This window comes from Arvicola amphibius, chromosome 11 (assembly GCF_903992535.2).
Source record: "Arvicola amphibius chromosome 11, mArvAmp1.2, whole genome shotgun sequence".
NCBI lineage: Eukaryota > Metazoa > Chordata > Mammalia > Rodentia > Cricetidae > Arvicola > Arvicola amphibius.
Window position 1 is genome coordinate 98,276,930 of NC_052057.2, and position 18,293 is coordinate 98,295,222.

Genomic DNA, 18,293 nt, shown 5'->3' on the forward strand with positions numbered 1-18,293 from the left:
CCTTGGGAAACCTTCCTAAAGTCTTGCGTGAATGAATGGTGATCAATCGACCCCCTGAGGGAACAGGAGCACAGCCACTGTATAGGGCAGATGAGCGCTAAGAACCAGGCAGCTTGCCTCCAGCCACCACTTGGATAAGACAGCAGTGGACAGTAATTGCCGCCCCCCTTAAAATGTGACCCCTCTACTCAGAATTTCTCTCTGAACGGCAGGATACCATCTTCACTGAAATGGAAGTGGAGAGTGACATCCATGAGTCTTTAGAAGACCTTGAGGAGGAAGCCAAGGTGGGCCCTGTCACCCCCGAGTCCTTCGCCCAGCCAACCCGTATGGGGAGGCCCATGATCGAAGACCCTGCTGTGGATGTGGTCAAGAAGATCCTTCAGTGAGTGCCTCCCACTGTGGCTCTGGGGCCCTCCTCCCTGGAGCACCATGGGAGGGCTGCTCCAGGAGCCTGTGACCTCAGCCCAGAGGCTTCCCCTCTTAAACCTCAGTTACTCACCCAAATTCCTGAGCTCATGGTGAGATTTTGGATGTTACCCAGGGTTTAGCCTGGGCTGTTGTCATGGTCACCTTGGAAAAGTTCACTTCCTTCCCTTTGGTTTCAGAATTCCTCAGACAAAATTGGCAAGCACATGTGATAAGGATCGCTCCCACACAGGTAGAAGCACAGGCCTATGGGTCTCAGAGAAGGTAGTGATGGGGGAATTGGTGGCAGCTCCAGCCCATTGTCACCTCTTCTTCTCTGCTCTTGTCTTGGACATTTGTCACCCAAAGCCTTGAAGAAACATCGGTACCGGGGAGACAAGTCTTTGAAGAAGGCCTTAGCCAGCTCCAGTGCCACCTCAGCAGGGAGGTGAGGAGCAAGGCCATCTCAAATGTCCCCTTCACACACGCCCTGGGCCCACTTGTCCCCAGACAGAGGCCAGGTGGCCTGTCTTTTGCTCAGACTCTGGTCTCAGGTCCCACTTGCACTCAGGTTCAGGAACTGTGTGGGAAGGAGATGTGGAGCATTGCTAACACTGGCTTATTCAGGCCCGAGTTCAGTCTTAACGGTGTATCACAGCTCCAACATGCTTGTACCTGGAGAAGTATCTGGGTGACTGTCACTAGGATGACAGGTAGATCCCTGCCTTCAATCTCCCCACAAACGGGAAAGCACTAGAAAGGGGGCAGACTGAGCACAGCAGCTAGTGGGTTTCCTGGAACAACTTCACAGATACAGGAGGACTAGGACATGGTGTCTAAATCCATGATCACCTGCTAAGCTCTGAAGAGGTCATCCATCACACATGAGCCTCTGGCCACTAGCCCTAACCCATATATTTTAGAGAAAGCAAATGACAGAAGTCAAATGGTTGAGCCAGCTTTGGTCTTTGCTAAGCCTTGGGTAGCATAATTTTTGTATGTGTTAATTATACCTGTGTAAATAAATTCACAGCTAACTAGAAGTGTGGTATGATTATCTACTGACCCCAATGACTTTCCTTGAGTTCTCATGGGAAAGGGAGGATGTAATCTTCTAAACCTTCTAAATCTATCACCTCTCCCACTTGCCCTCTACCTGACCTTGGCTGGGACTCAGCAATAAACCCAAAGTTAAGGGGCTTTTGTCAGAAACATTGAAGAACAGGGAAGCATCCTGTAGAGCTATTCTAAAATCCAGTCATCTTGCCCTGTAGGCATCGCAGGTTCTCAGGTATACCAGGCAGGGCCCAATGGGTACAGAACCATCCACCCCCCCCCTACACACACACACGTGCACACTACAAAATACTGACCTTCTTCTGTCTGACAGCATAACACGACATACCAAGATCGTCCGAGTTGACAAGAAGTACCAGGTTCTTGGGGACAGGCCTCCTCCTCCGGCTGAGTAAGTACTGACACACATTGTTTCCCCTTATGGAACCTTTTCCCCCTGTGAGCACCCTTTCCCCTGTGAGCACCCTTTCCCCGTGTGAGCACCCTTTCCCCGTGTGAGCACCCTTTCCCTCTGTGAGCACCCTTTCCTCTGTGAGCACCCTTTCCTCTGTGAGCACCCTTTCCTCTGTGAGCACCCTTTCCCCGTGTAAGCACCCTTTCCCCGTGTGAGCACCCTTTCCCCGTGTGAGCACCCTTTCCCCGTGTGAGCACCCTTTCCCTCTGTGAGCACCCTTTCCCTTGTGAGAACAGTGGAGAAGCAGGGAGGGTAAACTTACACACAGGGTCAGTTTGTCTTAGCTTAATACATGTGTTTGTTGAGAAACATTTTCACCGAAAGTTCATATTTTTCAAACTCAGTATTTCATGATGACAAGATACTTTTGAGGTTCGAGGGATTTACTTGTTTTTTGTTTGTTCAATTGTTTGCAGTCTCCCCCGCCCCCCGCATTCTTCTTTTCCAGTGATTAAAGCAAAAGCGAGTTAGCCTAGCTTCTTTTTGAGCAAATCAGCAGAATCCCAAGTTGAAGATGTCAGAAGCGCTTGGAGAACACCAAGCCCTAGAGGAGAGCCCCACTCTCTCACTGAGGGGCCCCCTACTCTTCTTAGCAAACTTTGACACACACACACACACACACACACACACACACACACCGGGGCTCTTACCTCTGGCCACAGAGGGGTGCTGCTTACTAGCTTGGTCCCAGTGGACTTGACCAGCCTGCTTTCTTATAGAACCCAGGACCTCCAGCATGGGCTGGACCCTCCCCCGTCAATCACTAATTAGGAAAATGCTTTACAGGCCTGCCTTTCTCAGTTGAGGCTCCCTCCTCTCAGGTGACTTGAGCTTGTGTCAGATGGACGGAAAGCTCCGCAGTACAGCGCCCTCTAGAGGGCTTACTCTTTGGCTTACTATGTTTAAACTTTTAATTTAGTTTTATTATCATTATGAGAGAGAGTGAATGTGGGTGTGTGCATGCTACTTGTGCACGAGTGTGTGTGTGTGTGTACGCATGTGCGCAGTCAGAGAACTTTTAAGAGTTGGTTCTCTCCTGCCGTGTTAGGCAGGGCCGCTCTTCTCGTTTCTGCTGTATCACATGCAAATTTCAGTCTCTGACTCCCTTCTCATGGGAGGAGTGCTCGAATTACAGACACCACTTCATCTGTTTTTTGTTTGTTTGCTTGTTTGTTTTTTTAACATGGATCCTGGGATCAAACTCAGGTCTCAGACCTGCTTGGCAATCAATTTTACCCCTGAGCCATCTCTCTAGCTTTGACTTATTCATAACTAATCATTTTTATTGTTATTGTTTTAGACAAGATTTCAGTAGTTCAGACTGACCTGGAGCTCAAAGGTAGCCAAGGACAACCTTGAACTCTTCCTCACCCTGCCTTGCCCTCCTACTGGGATTATAGGTGCGGACTATCCTGACCGGTTCATTATTTTTTCAGAGTTCAGGGGCCAACCGATGCAGAGACCACCAGCGCCCCCTGCTGAACTTCTCCACCCCGCGGTCTTCATTCAGAGTTAGAGCTCTAGCATATTAAAATGCCACCACCATGTGGATTTGCACAGATAGGCGCTCATAAATGGGGACCGTGGGCTGTGTGTGTGGTAGAGAGCTCCATGGAGGAGGCACCAAGGGGAAAATGCGTCCGTGTTCATGAAAGCAAGAAGAAAATACTCGGTTAGCCACTGTGCAAAGTCCCTAGTTAGCGGCCCATTAGCTATTTCTGATTCAGTAAATTTAAGTTTCATTTTTGTGGACTATGGCCTTCTGTTTATTCTGAGCTCACGCAGGAAATTCTGGAACCAGAGACACGTCCGTCTAATAATCTCCCAATCAGTATTTTAAATACTTGGTAGACTTTACAGTCCGCTGGGAGAGACAGAGATTAATTAGCCAGTCAAACCAATCAATCCCCAATCCACTGATTAGGGTGTCCCAGAGGAGCAGAGAGGAGCAGTGAGTATTAGAATCAGACAATTGAGAATGGGTACAGAGCTAGGATCAGACTAAGAAAAAGGGACAAATGACAAATGGGACCAAGAAGCTCCACGACTAGTTTTTTATCTTTCTTTCTTTCTCTTCTTCATTTCACCTCTCTCTCTCTCTCTCCCCCCCCCCCCCTCTCTCTCTCTCTCTCTCTCTCTCTCTCTCTCTCTCTCTCTCTCTCTCTCTCTCTCTCTAAATTGGGATGTTCAAAAGGCAAGGTCCTAGAGCAGTAATGAGTAATTACTAGGATAGGGTCGGAGAAGAACACTCTGAACTCTCCATTGCTTGGCTCTGTCTGTGTTGCTGCATCTGTAAGAAGCACCTCAGAGATGTGCTTTGTTTGGGTTGCAGGGACTTCAAAGGTATCATCCTGACTCTCCTCTGGGACAGCAGCGAGCACTTGCTCTTCGTGGTGGAGGTGAGAGCCCTTTGCCTACCCCAGAAGCCCCTCCAGCCAACCTCCTCCACCTTATGCAGTCTGTGGAGCAGGGCACTCTAAGAGCCTACCCCCTCAAGACCCCAGATATGTTCTGTTTGGTTTTTTTGTTTTGTTTTGTTTTGTTTTGTTTTTAATTTTTCCTCTCAGAAACTAAACCATCCAACGTGTGTTTGTTAATCAGCAAACACTGCTTGGACACAGTTTGTGTGTCAGCTGATGAGCGTAGCATGTCAAGAGGAAAAAAACCCAACCTCTGTCCCTAAGCACCCCAGCAACCAGACATGATGGGATACCATGGTCCTGCCGCAGCCAGGGTTCAAATCCCAAGACATGGAAGGGGCGTGGGTGGGAAGAAATGAGGAATGACCGACCACCAGATGAGTTTCACACTGATGGCCAGCTTTGAGTAGCTCCCGCCGTCTTTATACTTCAAAACAAGTATGTTTTTCCATACTAGCAAACATGTTTTTCCCTTCCTCCAATGGCAACCTCTGGCAAAAACAAATATGTCAATTATGTTTTTCCCCCATCTTTTACATCAAAACACCTTTTTTTTTTTTTTTTTTTTTTTTTTTTTTTTTTTTTTTTTGGTTTTTCGAGACAGGGTTTCTCTGCAGCTTTTTTTTAGAGCCTGTCCTGGAACTAGCTCTTGTAGACCAGGCTGGCCTCGAACTCACAGAGATCCGCCTGCCTCTGCCTCCCGAGTGCTCAAAACACCTTTTAAACCAAGAACAATGCCTATCATTTTTGCTAACTTGGCCAAATACTGAGCCAGGTACATCCTGTATTTTCGAAGTCAAAGGTGATCAACATAGGCACACATTCTCAAGAACAACAATACTGTTCAAAACTTAACAAAGTTACTGGGCGATCTGCCGTAAGCCGCCTGCACACAGTTAGCTTGCACTCCAACTAGCCCGCTGACTTCTATTGTCTCCAATCCTGTCAGCACGGAATCAGAACAGTCCCCCAGGTCTGGAGAGAGAGCTGGTATTTCCGGATAAGAAACCCAAGACGCATCAGTACCTAAAGAGTTTTAGGGGGAAATATTTAAGAAAAGATGGAGTTTCCGGGACTGATCAGCTCTGCCCCATGAGTGACTGGCACACTGACACTAAAAACCGCTGAGAGGACCATCAGAGTTTGTGTGAGAGAACAGAGCGTAAAGGCAGCGCAGATCCAGAAGCATCTGCGCTGTCTCCGTGTCCACCGGCCCTTGCCGAGTGAGACTGCTTCCATAGGCTTTGCCTCACGAGACCCACTGGATCCAAAGCCACACAGCTACCAACAGTGGGTCCAGCTGCATGCTGTCCCGCTCTGGCATGTCCCGGAACATACCCAGGCCTCCCGCCTGCCTTCTACAGGCTGGGTTCTGCCAGGCAGGGCTCCGGCTCATCTCTGTGGTCCACAACTTGTTGCTTCCTAGTAAACACCCAGCCCTGTTCCAGTTTGAGATGCCATGGACCTGGGTCTCTAGGGCTAAATAGGAGTTGCCATTCACTCATTCAGGTAGCAACCTGGTCTGTGTGGTGGGCCTGGGATGAGGACAGGGTCACGTGAGTAGAGGGGGAGTACATGTAGAGGTGTGAAGGCCAGGAAGGACTGGTGGGGCCACACGTGGTCACCTCTCTATGGCAGGATTTTTACCGCAAAGAGAAACGCCCAGTCACCAGGCCTGAATGCATGTACGAAAACTTTGACCAATGCGCTGAGCACATTGGCAAGAAGCTCCTGGAATATCAGAATCAGGCGGACGAGTACCACAACTCCTGTCTTCTGGGTAAGTGCCATTCTGTTGGGAGGAGGCTGGCAGGAGGAACACAAGGAGCAGGTCTGGCCAGGGTGGACCTCAGTCTACCTCATGAACTCATTGGACCCCCCATGTGAACTCTAGTGGAAAGGTACCTTGTTTTATCTGAAGGACCTTAGAAATCGGTAAATATTATTTACATCTCTCACCAAGGAAAAAAAAATTTTAGCAGCATGCACAAGTTAACACACGGCAGCTATGACTGCATACACAAGACCATCCACCCTCCCTTTGAGTCACTGAGGCCCTGTGAAAAGCCAGCCTCTTGGGGGTAATAGAAAGCACTGTAAAATTTAATCGGGTCAAACATTTTTTGAAGGTTCATTTTTTTTTTTTTTTCGGAAATGTAGTTGGTTTTCCACTTTGTTTCTCAGCTTGTCGTTCCGTTCACAGCCCGCCTGGCCTCTCCTAGCCCACCTGACCTCAGGGCTTTTGCTTTGAGAACAACCGTAGAGAACGGATCCCTCTGAGCTCGCTAGGAAACGCTGTCTACAGCTTGGATTTCTCTCAGTCTACAATCGCAGGCTATGACCAGTCATTCAGTAACTTTTAGTTCATTTCCAGAGCTGTATAACTGCCACCACTGTCCTTGTTAGCCCTCATCAACCTGTCCCCTTCCAGACCCAAGCAAACCACATTCACGCCTGTCTATAATTGTCCCCTCTGTCCTTTCATGGGATGGATTCACGTAGGCCCCTCGCAACTGTCCTCTTTCACTTTCTGGAATGTTCTTGAGGTTATGCATGTTTTAGATTATATGGTGGTTAAAAAAAACACAAAATAATATTCCTCTGTGCAGATCTATCACACTTCGTTGGGCTCTGTTGTGTGATTTCAGAGGTAGCAAGGGAGGTTGTGGGGGAGGATTAGGAGGTAGCCAGACCTAGAGCCAAAACCCAGCCCTGTGATCTCCCAACTGTATGATTTTGGCAAAATGATTCTACCTCTCTGGGCTTTCACATTCTTATCTGTAAGCTGGAGGAAGCAGCGACAGTTGCCATAGAAGGTTTCTCTGAGGATCAATCCGTCACAGGCAATGACAGTCAGAGCCCGATGGTATAATGAGAGAAATCCAAGCCGGAGACAGCATTTCCCAGGGAGCTCAGAGGGATCCAGTTCTCTACGGTTGTCCTCAGAGCAAAGGCCTTGTGGTCAGGTTGGCTTGAGAAGCACAGTAGACAGCGTTCCTCTCTTGTGGATGCCTAATCTGCTGGTGGAGATTTCTGTCCCCTTTGGCATAGCAGCCCAGCACCCTCTCTGTCTCCTCCTGAGGGCATACAAAGTGATAGAAACAGAATTAGGAGCATAAAATCTTTTAAAGTAGTCATAAAGTATGAGATACACAAAAACCAAAAATTAAGTGAGAATAGAAATTATAATAAATGGACCAGAGGCTGATCCTGGCTGCCACCCTAAATCCATGGGACCTCGAGCCTCCTCTTTTTTTTTTTTTTTTTTAAGATTTTATTTATGTATTATGGATAGTGTTCTACCTGCATGTTTGCCGGCATGCCAGAAGAGGGCACCACTGGGAATTGAACTCAGAACCTCTGGAAGAGCAAGTCAGTGCTCTTCTGAGCCATCTCTCCAGTTCTAAGCCTCCTCTTTCATAGTCAGGGCATTAAGAAAAGGAGGCACAAGCGAAGACCACCCAAGGTGAGATGTTGCATGTAAAGCTAGGACCACACAGGGCTCTGTCTGCAGAGCAGGGTGTTGGAGACTCAAACTCCTCACTCAGGCCACTGAGGCACGACCCCTCCCCCCAACACACATACATTCAACTAGAATCAAACAACTCAGCAGAAACCTTGGTAATGATGAAAACAAGATATAAAAAGCTCCCCTGGGGATCCAGAGCAGAAGTCTAGCCCTGATGTGGTGTCTAAACCCGATTTGTATTTACCAAAACACATATTTTATTTTATGGGAATCATTCAAAAGGATTTGAAACAGATACTCCAGCTTCAAGCTACCATTCCCTGACAGTGTCCAGAATTTGCTTTATACTGAGACATCCTTGAACCTCAAACCTGCCTTTGCCTCAGCCCTCTGACTCCCACACATTAAGTTTCCAAAGTATTCACTGTGGTTACAGATCACTTGGGGTCAGACACGGAAGGAGCCTCAGGTACAGCTAGCTGCAGGGTGGCACATACCTTCGATTCCAGCTAGCCTGGGCTACATGGTAAGAGTAAGGGAAGAATGAGGGAAGAACAAAAAAAAGAGGTGGAAAGGGAAAAAGAGAGGAAGGGGAGAGGCACTGGGCACAAAATAAAAAATGATGTGCTTATAGTTTAATAAAAGGGGAAACTGGAAACATGGGAGTAAGGTACTACAGAAATTGCCAACTAGATACCAAAGAGAATGAACTAGAACTTCTAAAAGAGAAACATTATGAGTTGACATTTTAAAATGATGAGCGGGCGTGCAGCCAGGTTTTATGTAGCTAGATGTGGAATTGGTGAACTGGAAGGCAGATACAGAGGAAAGATCCTGCAAGACAACGAGATGAAAACGTGAGAGAGGTAAAGATACAGGAATGGCAGAGTAGGTCTGAGCCCATGACGGTTTGGAGGTCCAGGAGAGGGGAGAGACAAAGTGGAGGCAATACCCAAAGGTGGGACCTTGTCCAAGCTGACAAAAGCCAACACGTCCTAAGCGCACTGTCCAGGACGCCTCTGAATTTCCTCACCATCATTTTCCACCTTGGTCTGGCTGCAGATCTCCCCTTGACGGAGTAGCTCTTAGCGCATTAGAGACCAATCTTTCTCCTACTGTTGGAGATATGGCCTCGACAACCCATGTCTCCTCTGTCCACTCCCTGATATCCTACCCCCAATTTCTGCAGAATTGCGTGCCCAGGTGAGGCGATTCGAGGAGCTGCTGCCCCAGGTGTGTTGGTTGGTGGTAGAGAACTACAAGGATCAACATTGGAACAAGTTCTGCATATCCGTGACGGAGATGAGGGAGCAGTTTGAGCAGCAGCAGAAGCATCTAGAGAAGAAGAAGGTCGGTCATGAGCGAGGCTGAGTCCCAAGGGAAGAAGAGGAGAGCGAGGTTCAGGGGTTGCTGGGGCCAGGGGACACTGGTGAATTAGTAACCGTGGCAGCACTTGTTGGCAGAAAGCATGCCCCAAACTCTAGGCTGTGTCTGAGTCTTTGGTAGGGCCTCGGTCGTTGAGATCAATGACAGCACCACAGTGTTCCTTGGTGCTGTGGGATATGATTGGTGCTGATTTTATTGAACTAAAGGTCCACTCTGTTGGAGCAGGTGCTCAGCTCAGCCTCCTCTCCAACCCTCAGCACTGGAATCAGCCACCCTCCCACCTTGTCCTCATTGCCACTGAGTCCCTTTCTATGCTCATGTAACCAGAGAATGTACCGGCAGTCGGAGGGGTTTGGAAATAACCAAAATAGTCCTTTTATAGTAAATCAGTTTTAATAAAAGGAGAAAATAAGGGAACTTACAGAACCAAGGGTCCAGTGAAGCAGAAGGTAACGCGGGGGACAAGAACAGGTCTCCTTCTGGGGCCCCGGTCCTTTTTAAGGGTACCCTACTCCCCTGGGGCAGCCACGCCCCTGAACGCAGGGATTGGGCCAGCTGCCCCAACAAGAGAACATATCTATCTGAATGTGGCCTTAGTTGACAGAAGACCTTGGTCCTGATTTCCAAGATTGACTCAAAACCTCTGCTTATAGCCGGGCGGTAGTGGCGCACGCCTTTAATCCCAGCACTCGGGAGGCAGAGGCAGGCGGATCTCTGAGTTCAAGGCCAGCCTGGTCTACAAGAGCTAGTTCCAGGACAGGCTCTAGAAACTACAGGGAAACCCTGTCTCGAAAATCAAAATCAAAAACAAAAACAAAAACAAAAAAAAAAACCCCTCTGCTTATGTGTGATTTGTTTGATTGAAGGATGAAAATGCCCGGAAGCTCCAGCCAAATCTCGGCCACCCCATATTTGCCCGCGAAATGGAGTCCCTAAACATTGTGGAGGAGCTAAGACAGGAAGAGTGGGGCCGGGTGATCCACTCAAACCAGGAGAAGATGGAGGTGAGCACAGCCCGTTCAGTCTCCATCCCAGATGCTGAGGCCCATACTCCCCTTCAGAAAGTTAACCCCGACGGTTGGCACTTGAGCCAGAGAACACGAAAGTAATAGGTCTTTTTGGTAAATGAACTGGTCATTATGGGATGCTTACATTACTTTGGTTTTGTCTCTTTGTTTGAGACAGGGTCTTTCTATATAGTCCTGGCTATTCTAGAATTCTCCATGTAGACCAGGCTGGCCTTGAACTCACAGAGTGCCTCCTGAGTGCTGGCATTAAAGGCATGGGCCACCACGTCTGGCCATACTTTGACTCCTAAATTATTTACAAAAAAATCTAGCAATAACCATTTTCTTTATGATCCATACCTACTTTTATTTTCTGCTTGGTGAATTGTCTGAGTATGTGCCTTGGCCATTTCTCACACACACACACACACACACACACACACACGCACACGCACACGCACACACACACATGCATGTGGAAGGCAGAGGTCAGTGCAGGGTGTTGCTCCTCAGGAACAGTCAGACTGTTTTATGAGACAAAGTCTCTCACTGAACCCGGAACTCACCAAGTAGGCTAGGCTGGTTGCCTCAGGAATCCCTGTCTCTCTTTCCCCAGTGCTAGAACTGTAATACATACCATCACACCCAGCTTTTTTTTTGAGTGTGGGGATTGAACTCAGGTCCTCATGCTTTTCTGGCAAGTACTTTCCCCTCTGAGCTATTTCTCCAACCCCTCTGACTTCTTTCTTAGTCTCAAACCAGACCAGATGTTGGGAGAGGTCTCTGGGCTCTGAGGACCAGGTGCTAGTAAGCCCTGATGCAGTTGCTAAGATAGTGCTGGGGTACCAGGAGACACTCTACAGAGCCAAATCTACCCTCCCTCTGCCAGCCTGGTAGTGGAGATTTTGTTTATGAAGTCCATTTTCGCTGTTTCTTCCAGGAATTTGCCAAGAAGTATGGCCGCTTCTTCATAGCAAGTTTGGCCTCCTTCACAGAGAAATTCCTGATACAGCTGGATGAAGTGGTCACCATTGATGACATCCAGGTTCCACGTAAGTGGTCCACCTGACTTGCACTGTGGCCCTAGGGGATCATGAGGTGTAGGGCGGGGCTGAGATGTGTCTACTGTCCCTCAGTCAGGGTAAAATATCTTCTTCATTGAGTGGTATTCTGGCCCCAGAATGATCTATAATAGCCACATTTTTGGCTTAGAATGAGTGAGTTTGAGTACATAGCAAACCAAAGTAACAAAAATAAATAATCAAGTTGCAGATAGATGAAGAGACAGCAAAACCTTGCCAGTACTCAAAACATGCAGCTGGGGAAAGTCCCTGTGAGGCACCATCTGGAGCTACTGAGGGATAATCCTGGACAGAACAAGGTGGGGTCACAACCTGTGCCCCAAATCAGATCTGGTCCCCATCCTAATAAGCCTATTAAATAAGCCAAACTAAGAGGAAGGCAGAAAAAGGAAATTTATACAATGTGGTCACATTCAGGAGTGGGACTAAGAGATCCAGCAACCCCCCCCCCAAATATATCTTCTGGATCCTGAAGTGAGGTCAAAGTTTAAATAGAGGGCCAAGTATATGAGCATCTAAGCAATCCAGGTCAAAATATGTTCCCACCCGCCACTGACCCAATAGTCAAGTTGAGAGGCACAAGTGTCTCTCTTAGAATCTCTTTGCTTCTATCAGGCCAGTTACACCACCAAATACAAAACCAGATGGCAACAGAGAGAGGTCAGTCAGTCAATCCTATGCTCACAGCACACAGTAGAAACTACCTGAGACCTGAGACCTGAGGCTTTTCCCGCAGATGGGGGATGGGATTCCCTTTGGCTTCTCTTTCTCACCACAGCTGCTTTTATATGGTGGGGCCAACAGCGGTCACCTCTGGAAGGTCTTCCAGCTGCTCTCGAGGACATTATTCTTGGCCTGCTTTGCTGTTCTCTTCTCTCTATGTCACAGACTTTGGGGGGCAGAGGGCAGCCTATTCCCAGATAAATGGCCTTGGAGGACACGAGACAAACATGCTTAGGTCTGAAATGGACACGAACGGCTGCTTCCAGAGCCAGCTCCTTAGTGAGAAAAGGACACATGCAATTTAGTAATTTAATGTACATCGCAAGTGGACTGATTGACTTTTACTTAATTTTTTAAAGATTTATTTATTCATTATGTATACAGTGTTCTGTCTGTATGTGTGCCTGCAGTCCAGAAGAGGGCAGGGCACCAGATCTTACTACAGATGGTTGTGAGCCACCATGTGGTTGCTGGGAATTGAGCTCAGGACCTCTGGAACAGCAGGCAGTGCTCTTAACTGCTGAGCCATCTCTCCAGCTCAACTTTTACTTATTTTCATCAAAAAACATATTTTGACTGAAAAAGTAATGCCAACCGAATCAAAGAGCGAATATAAAAAATAGTGCCCTGGCGGAAGATATCATCACAGTTTTAGAGTTGGGCACCATTTCTGAATATAGAATAAGACTCAAAGGTCATAGAAGAAATGGTGGCACTTCTCTGGGCCAAGAGTAAGACAAGAAAAAATAAAAGTCCAATATGGAAAGACGCGACAAACCAGAAGAGTATTCCTCCTCACATCCTGTGAGTCAGAGAAAGACCAGTTATCCCCCGGGTGCAATGAACTCTCACAGGTCAGTCTTGAAAGAGGCAAAAACCAAACACAGGCATTTCCCAAGAGAAGCAGTCCCTGTGGCAATGGTAGCAAAAGACACTCAGCCCTCGCCTACAGTGATGAAGTGGACATACTTGTGCTTGAGATAGAGCTGAATATTAAGAGCCTACCAGAAGCTTTCTGTCTCAAGATACCCTTGAAGTACCCATTAGTACACGAGATCCTCCTGCCTCAGCCTCCAGGTGCCTGGGATCATAGGCACGTATCTGTAGCTGGGTTTTTTGTTTGTTTGTTTGTTTGTTTGTTTTACTTTTTGCTTGCTTGGCTTATTTCTAGTCTGCTTTTCTTAACTTAAATTATCCCATCTACCCTTTAACTACATTTTTCCTCTGGGCTTTTGTCTTTCTCTATTCTATGTCTTTACTTCTTACTCTGTTGCTTGTGGGCTGTGGGGCTGGGTGGCTGACCCCTGGAGTCCTCTCCTCCCTTCCTTGCTCCTCCTTCTTCTCTTTTTCTCCTATTCATTCTCTCTGCCTGGCAGTTCCACCTATCCTTTCTCCTGCCCAGCTATTGGCTGTTCGGTTCTTTATTAGACCAATCAGGTATTTTAGGCAGGCAAAGTAACACAGCTTCACAGAGTTAAACAAACGCAACAGAAAAGAATGCAGCACATCTTTGCATTCTTAAACAAATGTTTCACAGCATAAACAAATGTAACACATTTTAAAATAATATTCTACAACACACATCTTTGCATCATTAAACAAATATGCTTCAACATAAAAGAATGTAACACATCTTTAAACAATATTCTTTCTACAACACACATCCAGCTAGCTTCTTGGTTTCAGGCCTGGTGAAGAAGTCAGGGAGTAGAAGCTGTACCTGGATGGACAGTGGGAGGCATACACCTTAGGCTCGTCGCTCTAGTTGCTCTCTTGAACAGTGCTCTATCGGTCTTTGTCTCACTCTGTCCTCAGAGACCCACTCTCATTGCCAGAGGCTGAGCAGCCTTGACTGTTCTTCCAGGGCGTGGCCTCCTATCTCTAAATATGACCACCGTGTCACGTCCTTGGTTCTCAAGTTGTCCATGAGGTCACAGTCAGTAACACGCCTCTTTCCTGTCAGGGATGGAACCCCCAAAGCAGAAACTATCGATCCTCATACGGAGGAAGCTGGCTAGGCTCTCTCTGGAGGTAGAGAGTGAGAAGCCCCTGATTGAACGTGGGAGCAGGTGAGTGTCTAGAAACAAGGGCAGTGTGAATGGCTGTATCCACTGTGGGTGGAGCAGGCTTGTAGGGAGGGATTCAGGCTCTAAATTCAGACGGACCTGATACCCCTGGAGAGCCCCTGATTTACCGCCTTCAGTTTCCTTCTCTGAAAGGACCGAGGCTGTTTGAAGAGAAAGTTAGGTGAGGTCACCCTGCAACGTCCTGAGAACTCCATGGCTGCGGGTTCACATAAGAACCACCACAGGGGCCTGCAAAGAAAAGGAGGCCTGTCCTGAGGGGAGGTACAGTCTCAAGCTGCTGCTAGCGCTTTGAACCACTGCAGCTGTCTGGCTTGTGTAATGACAGCTGTCAAAGTGCCCGTCCCCCGGGTCTGTGAGCAGCAGTCTCTCAACTGCATTCTCCACAGACATTCCTACAGCATTACAGGAAAAATGAGCCAGGAGCTTGTGACTGCTACCTGGACGGCAGCCTGGTGAGGAAAGAAAGGCCCAGAAAGGGAAGAAACATAGGCCTGGCATTTCCCCTTCTCATACAGCAGGCCCCACGGCTGTGCACACTGTTAGGTCATCGTGGAAACAGAACATAAAGACCCAAAGAGGAAAAGTGTAGGGGACCTTTAACAAAGCCATCTAAATCCATGCTGATGGCTGAGTTTTTGAGCTGGGTATGGGGTGGCTGGCCAGTGATGAAGCCAAGCACGTTTGTCTGTAGGAAGTGGCCAGGAATCAAACCCAACGAAATCACCATTCAAACCAAGATACTGACTCGGAGGACACCATCAATAACCACCTATAAGACCACTCTGGGCCACTTGGCCACCATAGAAGCCAGAGATGCTGTGTTCCTGGTGAGTTGGGAGCAGACAGTATATCCCAGGGGGGACAAAGCAGCTTAGATTGGCTACCCTGGGAAGAAGGAACCTTTACACCTGGCCTATGGAGAAAACAGCACATGCTGGCATGCCCCAGAGCTGCAGGTCTCAACCCTCTACAGGAATGAGGACGCATGCCAGGGGCCTGGACTAGCATAGTGACTGAGGTGTGAACCCTGTGTGAGCCCAGCTGAGAGATACCTCACCTAGTGGTCATGGAGATAGGCTTTGCGGAAAGACAGCAGACTTAGGCACAAGGATGATAGGCACAGCAACGCCCATAGCCGTGGGAGTGTCCTGGGGTGCAATAGCAAGAACATTGGAAGCCTCCAGGCGCTAACTAGTACCTCCTGTTCTCCACATGAGGCATCTTGCCACATCCTCTCCAGATGCTGAGGGTGTAGACCCTCCCCCATTTAATTGACAAGGACAATAGTATCTGAAGATACTTACCTTTCTACACCACTTCTGGATGAGCAAAGTCAGGGTTTGATCCCCACTGGTAGGCTGTGGGGCTGACCTAATGAGGCTTCATCCAAATGCTACCTGCAGTATACCTGAAGATATGGGCACCTTGGTCCCAGTGCCCATGGAGAAACCTAGTCCTCTCTATGTATCCACTGGTCCTGGGGAAAGCCTGAAGTGCCCAGTGCTAGTGTGTCCTCAGATGCTACTCCAGGTCCTAGTGGAGGGAAAGACTCTCCCTGCTGAATTCAGTGAGAGGTGGAGACCCAGGTCTCGGCCTTCTGAAGCAGCCAGGAAACCAATGAAAGCTCCATGCAGGACAGTGGTCAGGAATGCTCAGGTTCCAGAACCAGAGACACATGGGTCTCTGTCCCTGCTCAACTTCTCTTGAGCTGGGTGGCCACGGGGTTCCATATCTCAGTCTTCCCAAATGTAAGGTAGGAGAATAACCTCACCTCCCTGAGAGCTTGTGGGGTGAATTCCCAAGAAACGGCTTGTAGGAGGGCCAGGAGCTGCTTGCTGTGGGTCCCAGAGCTCAGGGCTCCCAAATCTGTGAGAGCAGGCGTCCCCATGGGCCTTCTTCTTGCTTCCCTTCAGAAATTCCTGGCCCTGTTTGACAAAGAACTGAAGAATATCCAGAACCATTTCAAGGTGCTGGAGGTGGAGGCTCAGCGCTGGAAGAAGAACTGGAAGCGCTCCCTGGACACCATCCGAACCCTGTACTCCAGCCATCCTTCTCAGCACCTCAAATAAAGCCTTTATCTGCCCCCTGCCATCTGTCTGCAACTCTACATTGCCAGCGCTGTAGTTCCATCAGAGACAAGGACACTTTCAGTAAGGAAGACTGATGGAGACTGGGGTTCACATGGTTAGCAGGGTTGGTGCGTGGGTACCAGGACCCAATCTTAAAACAGAGACCAGGACGTCAAAGGAAGCAGCATCCAGAAGCATGCTCGGGGCTTCATTTCACTTTCTGGTTGGAGATTGTACAAGACAGTGTCTGGCATCCAGACCAGGAGGTGTCGGGGGGGTCTGCCTGGCCTTCACTGTGGGTGATCCCCACCACTAGAAAGCCTGTTCCTGGGGCTGGAGAGATGGCTCAGTGGTTAAGAGCACCTCCTCCTCTTCCAGAGGTCCCAGACTGGGTTCTAGCACTCACACTGGGCATCTTACGACCACCTATAACTCCAGCTTCAGAGGTTCCAGTGCCCCCTTCTGGCCTCTGTAGGCACCTGTACACACCACACATGTACACACACACACACACACACACACACACACACACACACACACACACACAAAAGTGCTAGTAGGGAAATCTGTGAGATTACCCATTATTGCTTTAGGGTACCTTCTCCAAATGGCCACAGGCTTCAATAGTGAGAGCTGAGCCAGTATCTGTAGAAAAACTTTCTCATTCTAGATTTTCCCAGTTGCAGAACCTTGACAACACAGGTGCAGGGCCAGTAGGATGGCCCAGCGGGTAAGGATGCTTGCCTTGCGACCCGAGTTTGATCCCTGGAACCCATGTGGTAGAAGGAGAGAACTGAGTTGTACAAGTAGTCCTCTGATGATGGAGGAGGGTCATCTGTCTATGTGTTACTTTCATTGGTTAATAAAGAAACTGCCTTGGCCCTTTAATAAGACAGAAAATTAGGTAGGCAGAGTAGACAGAACCGAATTGTGGGAGAAAGAAAGCAGAGTCAGGCAGACGCCTCAGGCAGACGCCATAGCTCTCCTCTCCATTGCTGTTGATACGGTTGATTGTTCTCCATCAACAATGAAAGCCCTTTTAGCAGATGATTGGTTATTTTTAAAGGCTAATCAATGCCCAGTATGTCACCAAGATACCACTAAATATTATTCGCTCTTACCTACTTATAACAGGGTATCCGGAGGACAGGATCTGTGCAATACAGCCTCTTGTGAAGGTGAGTGTGGATTTATTGCCATCTAGAACAGCCATTTGAACTAGAATGGCAGACGAACCATATTGTCAAAAGATCATATGATTCCTTAATTTCTCACCTTTATTTCCAATTCCAGGGAACCACACATTTTTATCTGTTTCACAGGCCAGGCTATTATTTGAGTCTCATTTGGTGAAATTGTCTCATGTCTCATTACTATATTAATGCTTTCTTTTTTAAAAGCAGAGTTTGAGATTTAGCTCAGTGATAGACACTTGGCTAGTGAGAACAAGGCCCTGGAGGTTTGATTTCCAGCACTGGGAGAAAAAAAAGATAAAATCACATACACACACATACACACAGCAAAAACCAAACAAAAACCATAAAATAAATGAAAACAATAGAAGCCAAGGATACTGACATACAAACTCTGAGCTGGCAGGACGGTCCAGTGGGAAAGGTTCTTGCCACCAGGCCTGAAGGCCAAAGTTGGATCCCCAGGCCCGCATGGGAAGAAGAGACCAACTCCCTCCCACAGGCTGTTTTCTGATCTCCACATGCATGTTATGGCAAACGCGTGTGCATACACTTAAAATAAATAAATACAAAATAAAATGCAATAATAATTTTTGAGACAGGGTCTCGCTATCCTGGAATTTTGCTATGTGTTCCCAGCTGGGTGCACATAGCAAACTCACAGAGATCCACCTGTCTCTGCCTTCTGAGTGCTGGGATTAAAAGTATTTACTGACCTGCTGAACTTCATAAATTTTTTAGAAATTTATTTTTAATTTATGTGCATTGGTGTTTTGCCTGCATGTACATCTGTGTGAGGGTGTCAGATCTTGGGGTTATAGACAGTTGTGAGCTGCTATGTGGGTGCTGGGAATTGAACCCGTGTCCTTGGAAGAGCAGCCAGTGCTCTTAACTCCTGAGCCATTTCTCCAGCCCCTT

The 18,293-nt window shown here is 47.9% G+C and overlaps 1 protein-coding gene across 1 annotated transcript in view; it reads left to right on the forward strand.

Moving 5' to 3' along the window:
- The window catches only part of Ccdc180 (coiled-coil domain containing 180), a 57,132-nt gene extending 40,950 nt beyond the window's left edge, over window positions 1-16,182 (forward strand). Inside the window, exons 26-37 of the mRNA XM_038347083.1 lie at window positions 213-385; window positions 609-661; window positions 778-856; window positions 1,799-1,876; window positions 4,272-4,338; window positions 5,998-6,139; window positions 9,018-9,178; window positions 10,081-10,218; window positions 11,162-11,273; window positions 13,990-14,095; window positions 14,805-14,940; window positions 16,027-16,182. Of these exons, the coding sequence (XP_038203011.1) occupies window positions 213-385; window positions 609-661; window positions 778-856; window positions 1,799-1,876; window positions 4,272-4,338; window positions 5,998-6,139; window positions 9,018-9,178; window positions 10,081-10,218; window positions 11,162-11,273; window positions 13,990-14,095; window positions 14,805-14,940; window positions 16,027-16,182 (1,401 nt within the window). The remainder of the gene's footprint in view (window positions 1-212; window positions 386-608; window positions 662-777; window positions 857-1,798; window positions 1,877-4,271; window positions 4,339-5,997; window positions 6,140-9,017; window positions 9,179-10,080; window positions 10,219-11,161; window positions 11,274-13,989; window positions 14,096-14,804; window positions 14,941-16,026) is intronic.
- The last annotated feature ends 2,111 nt before the right edge of the window (window positions 16,183-18,293 follow it).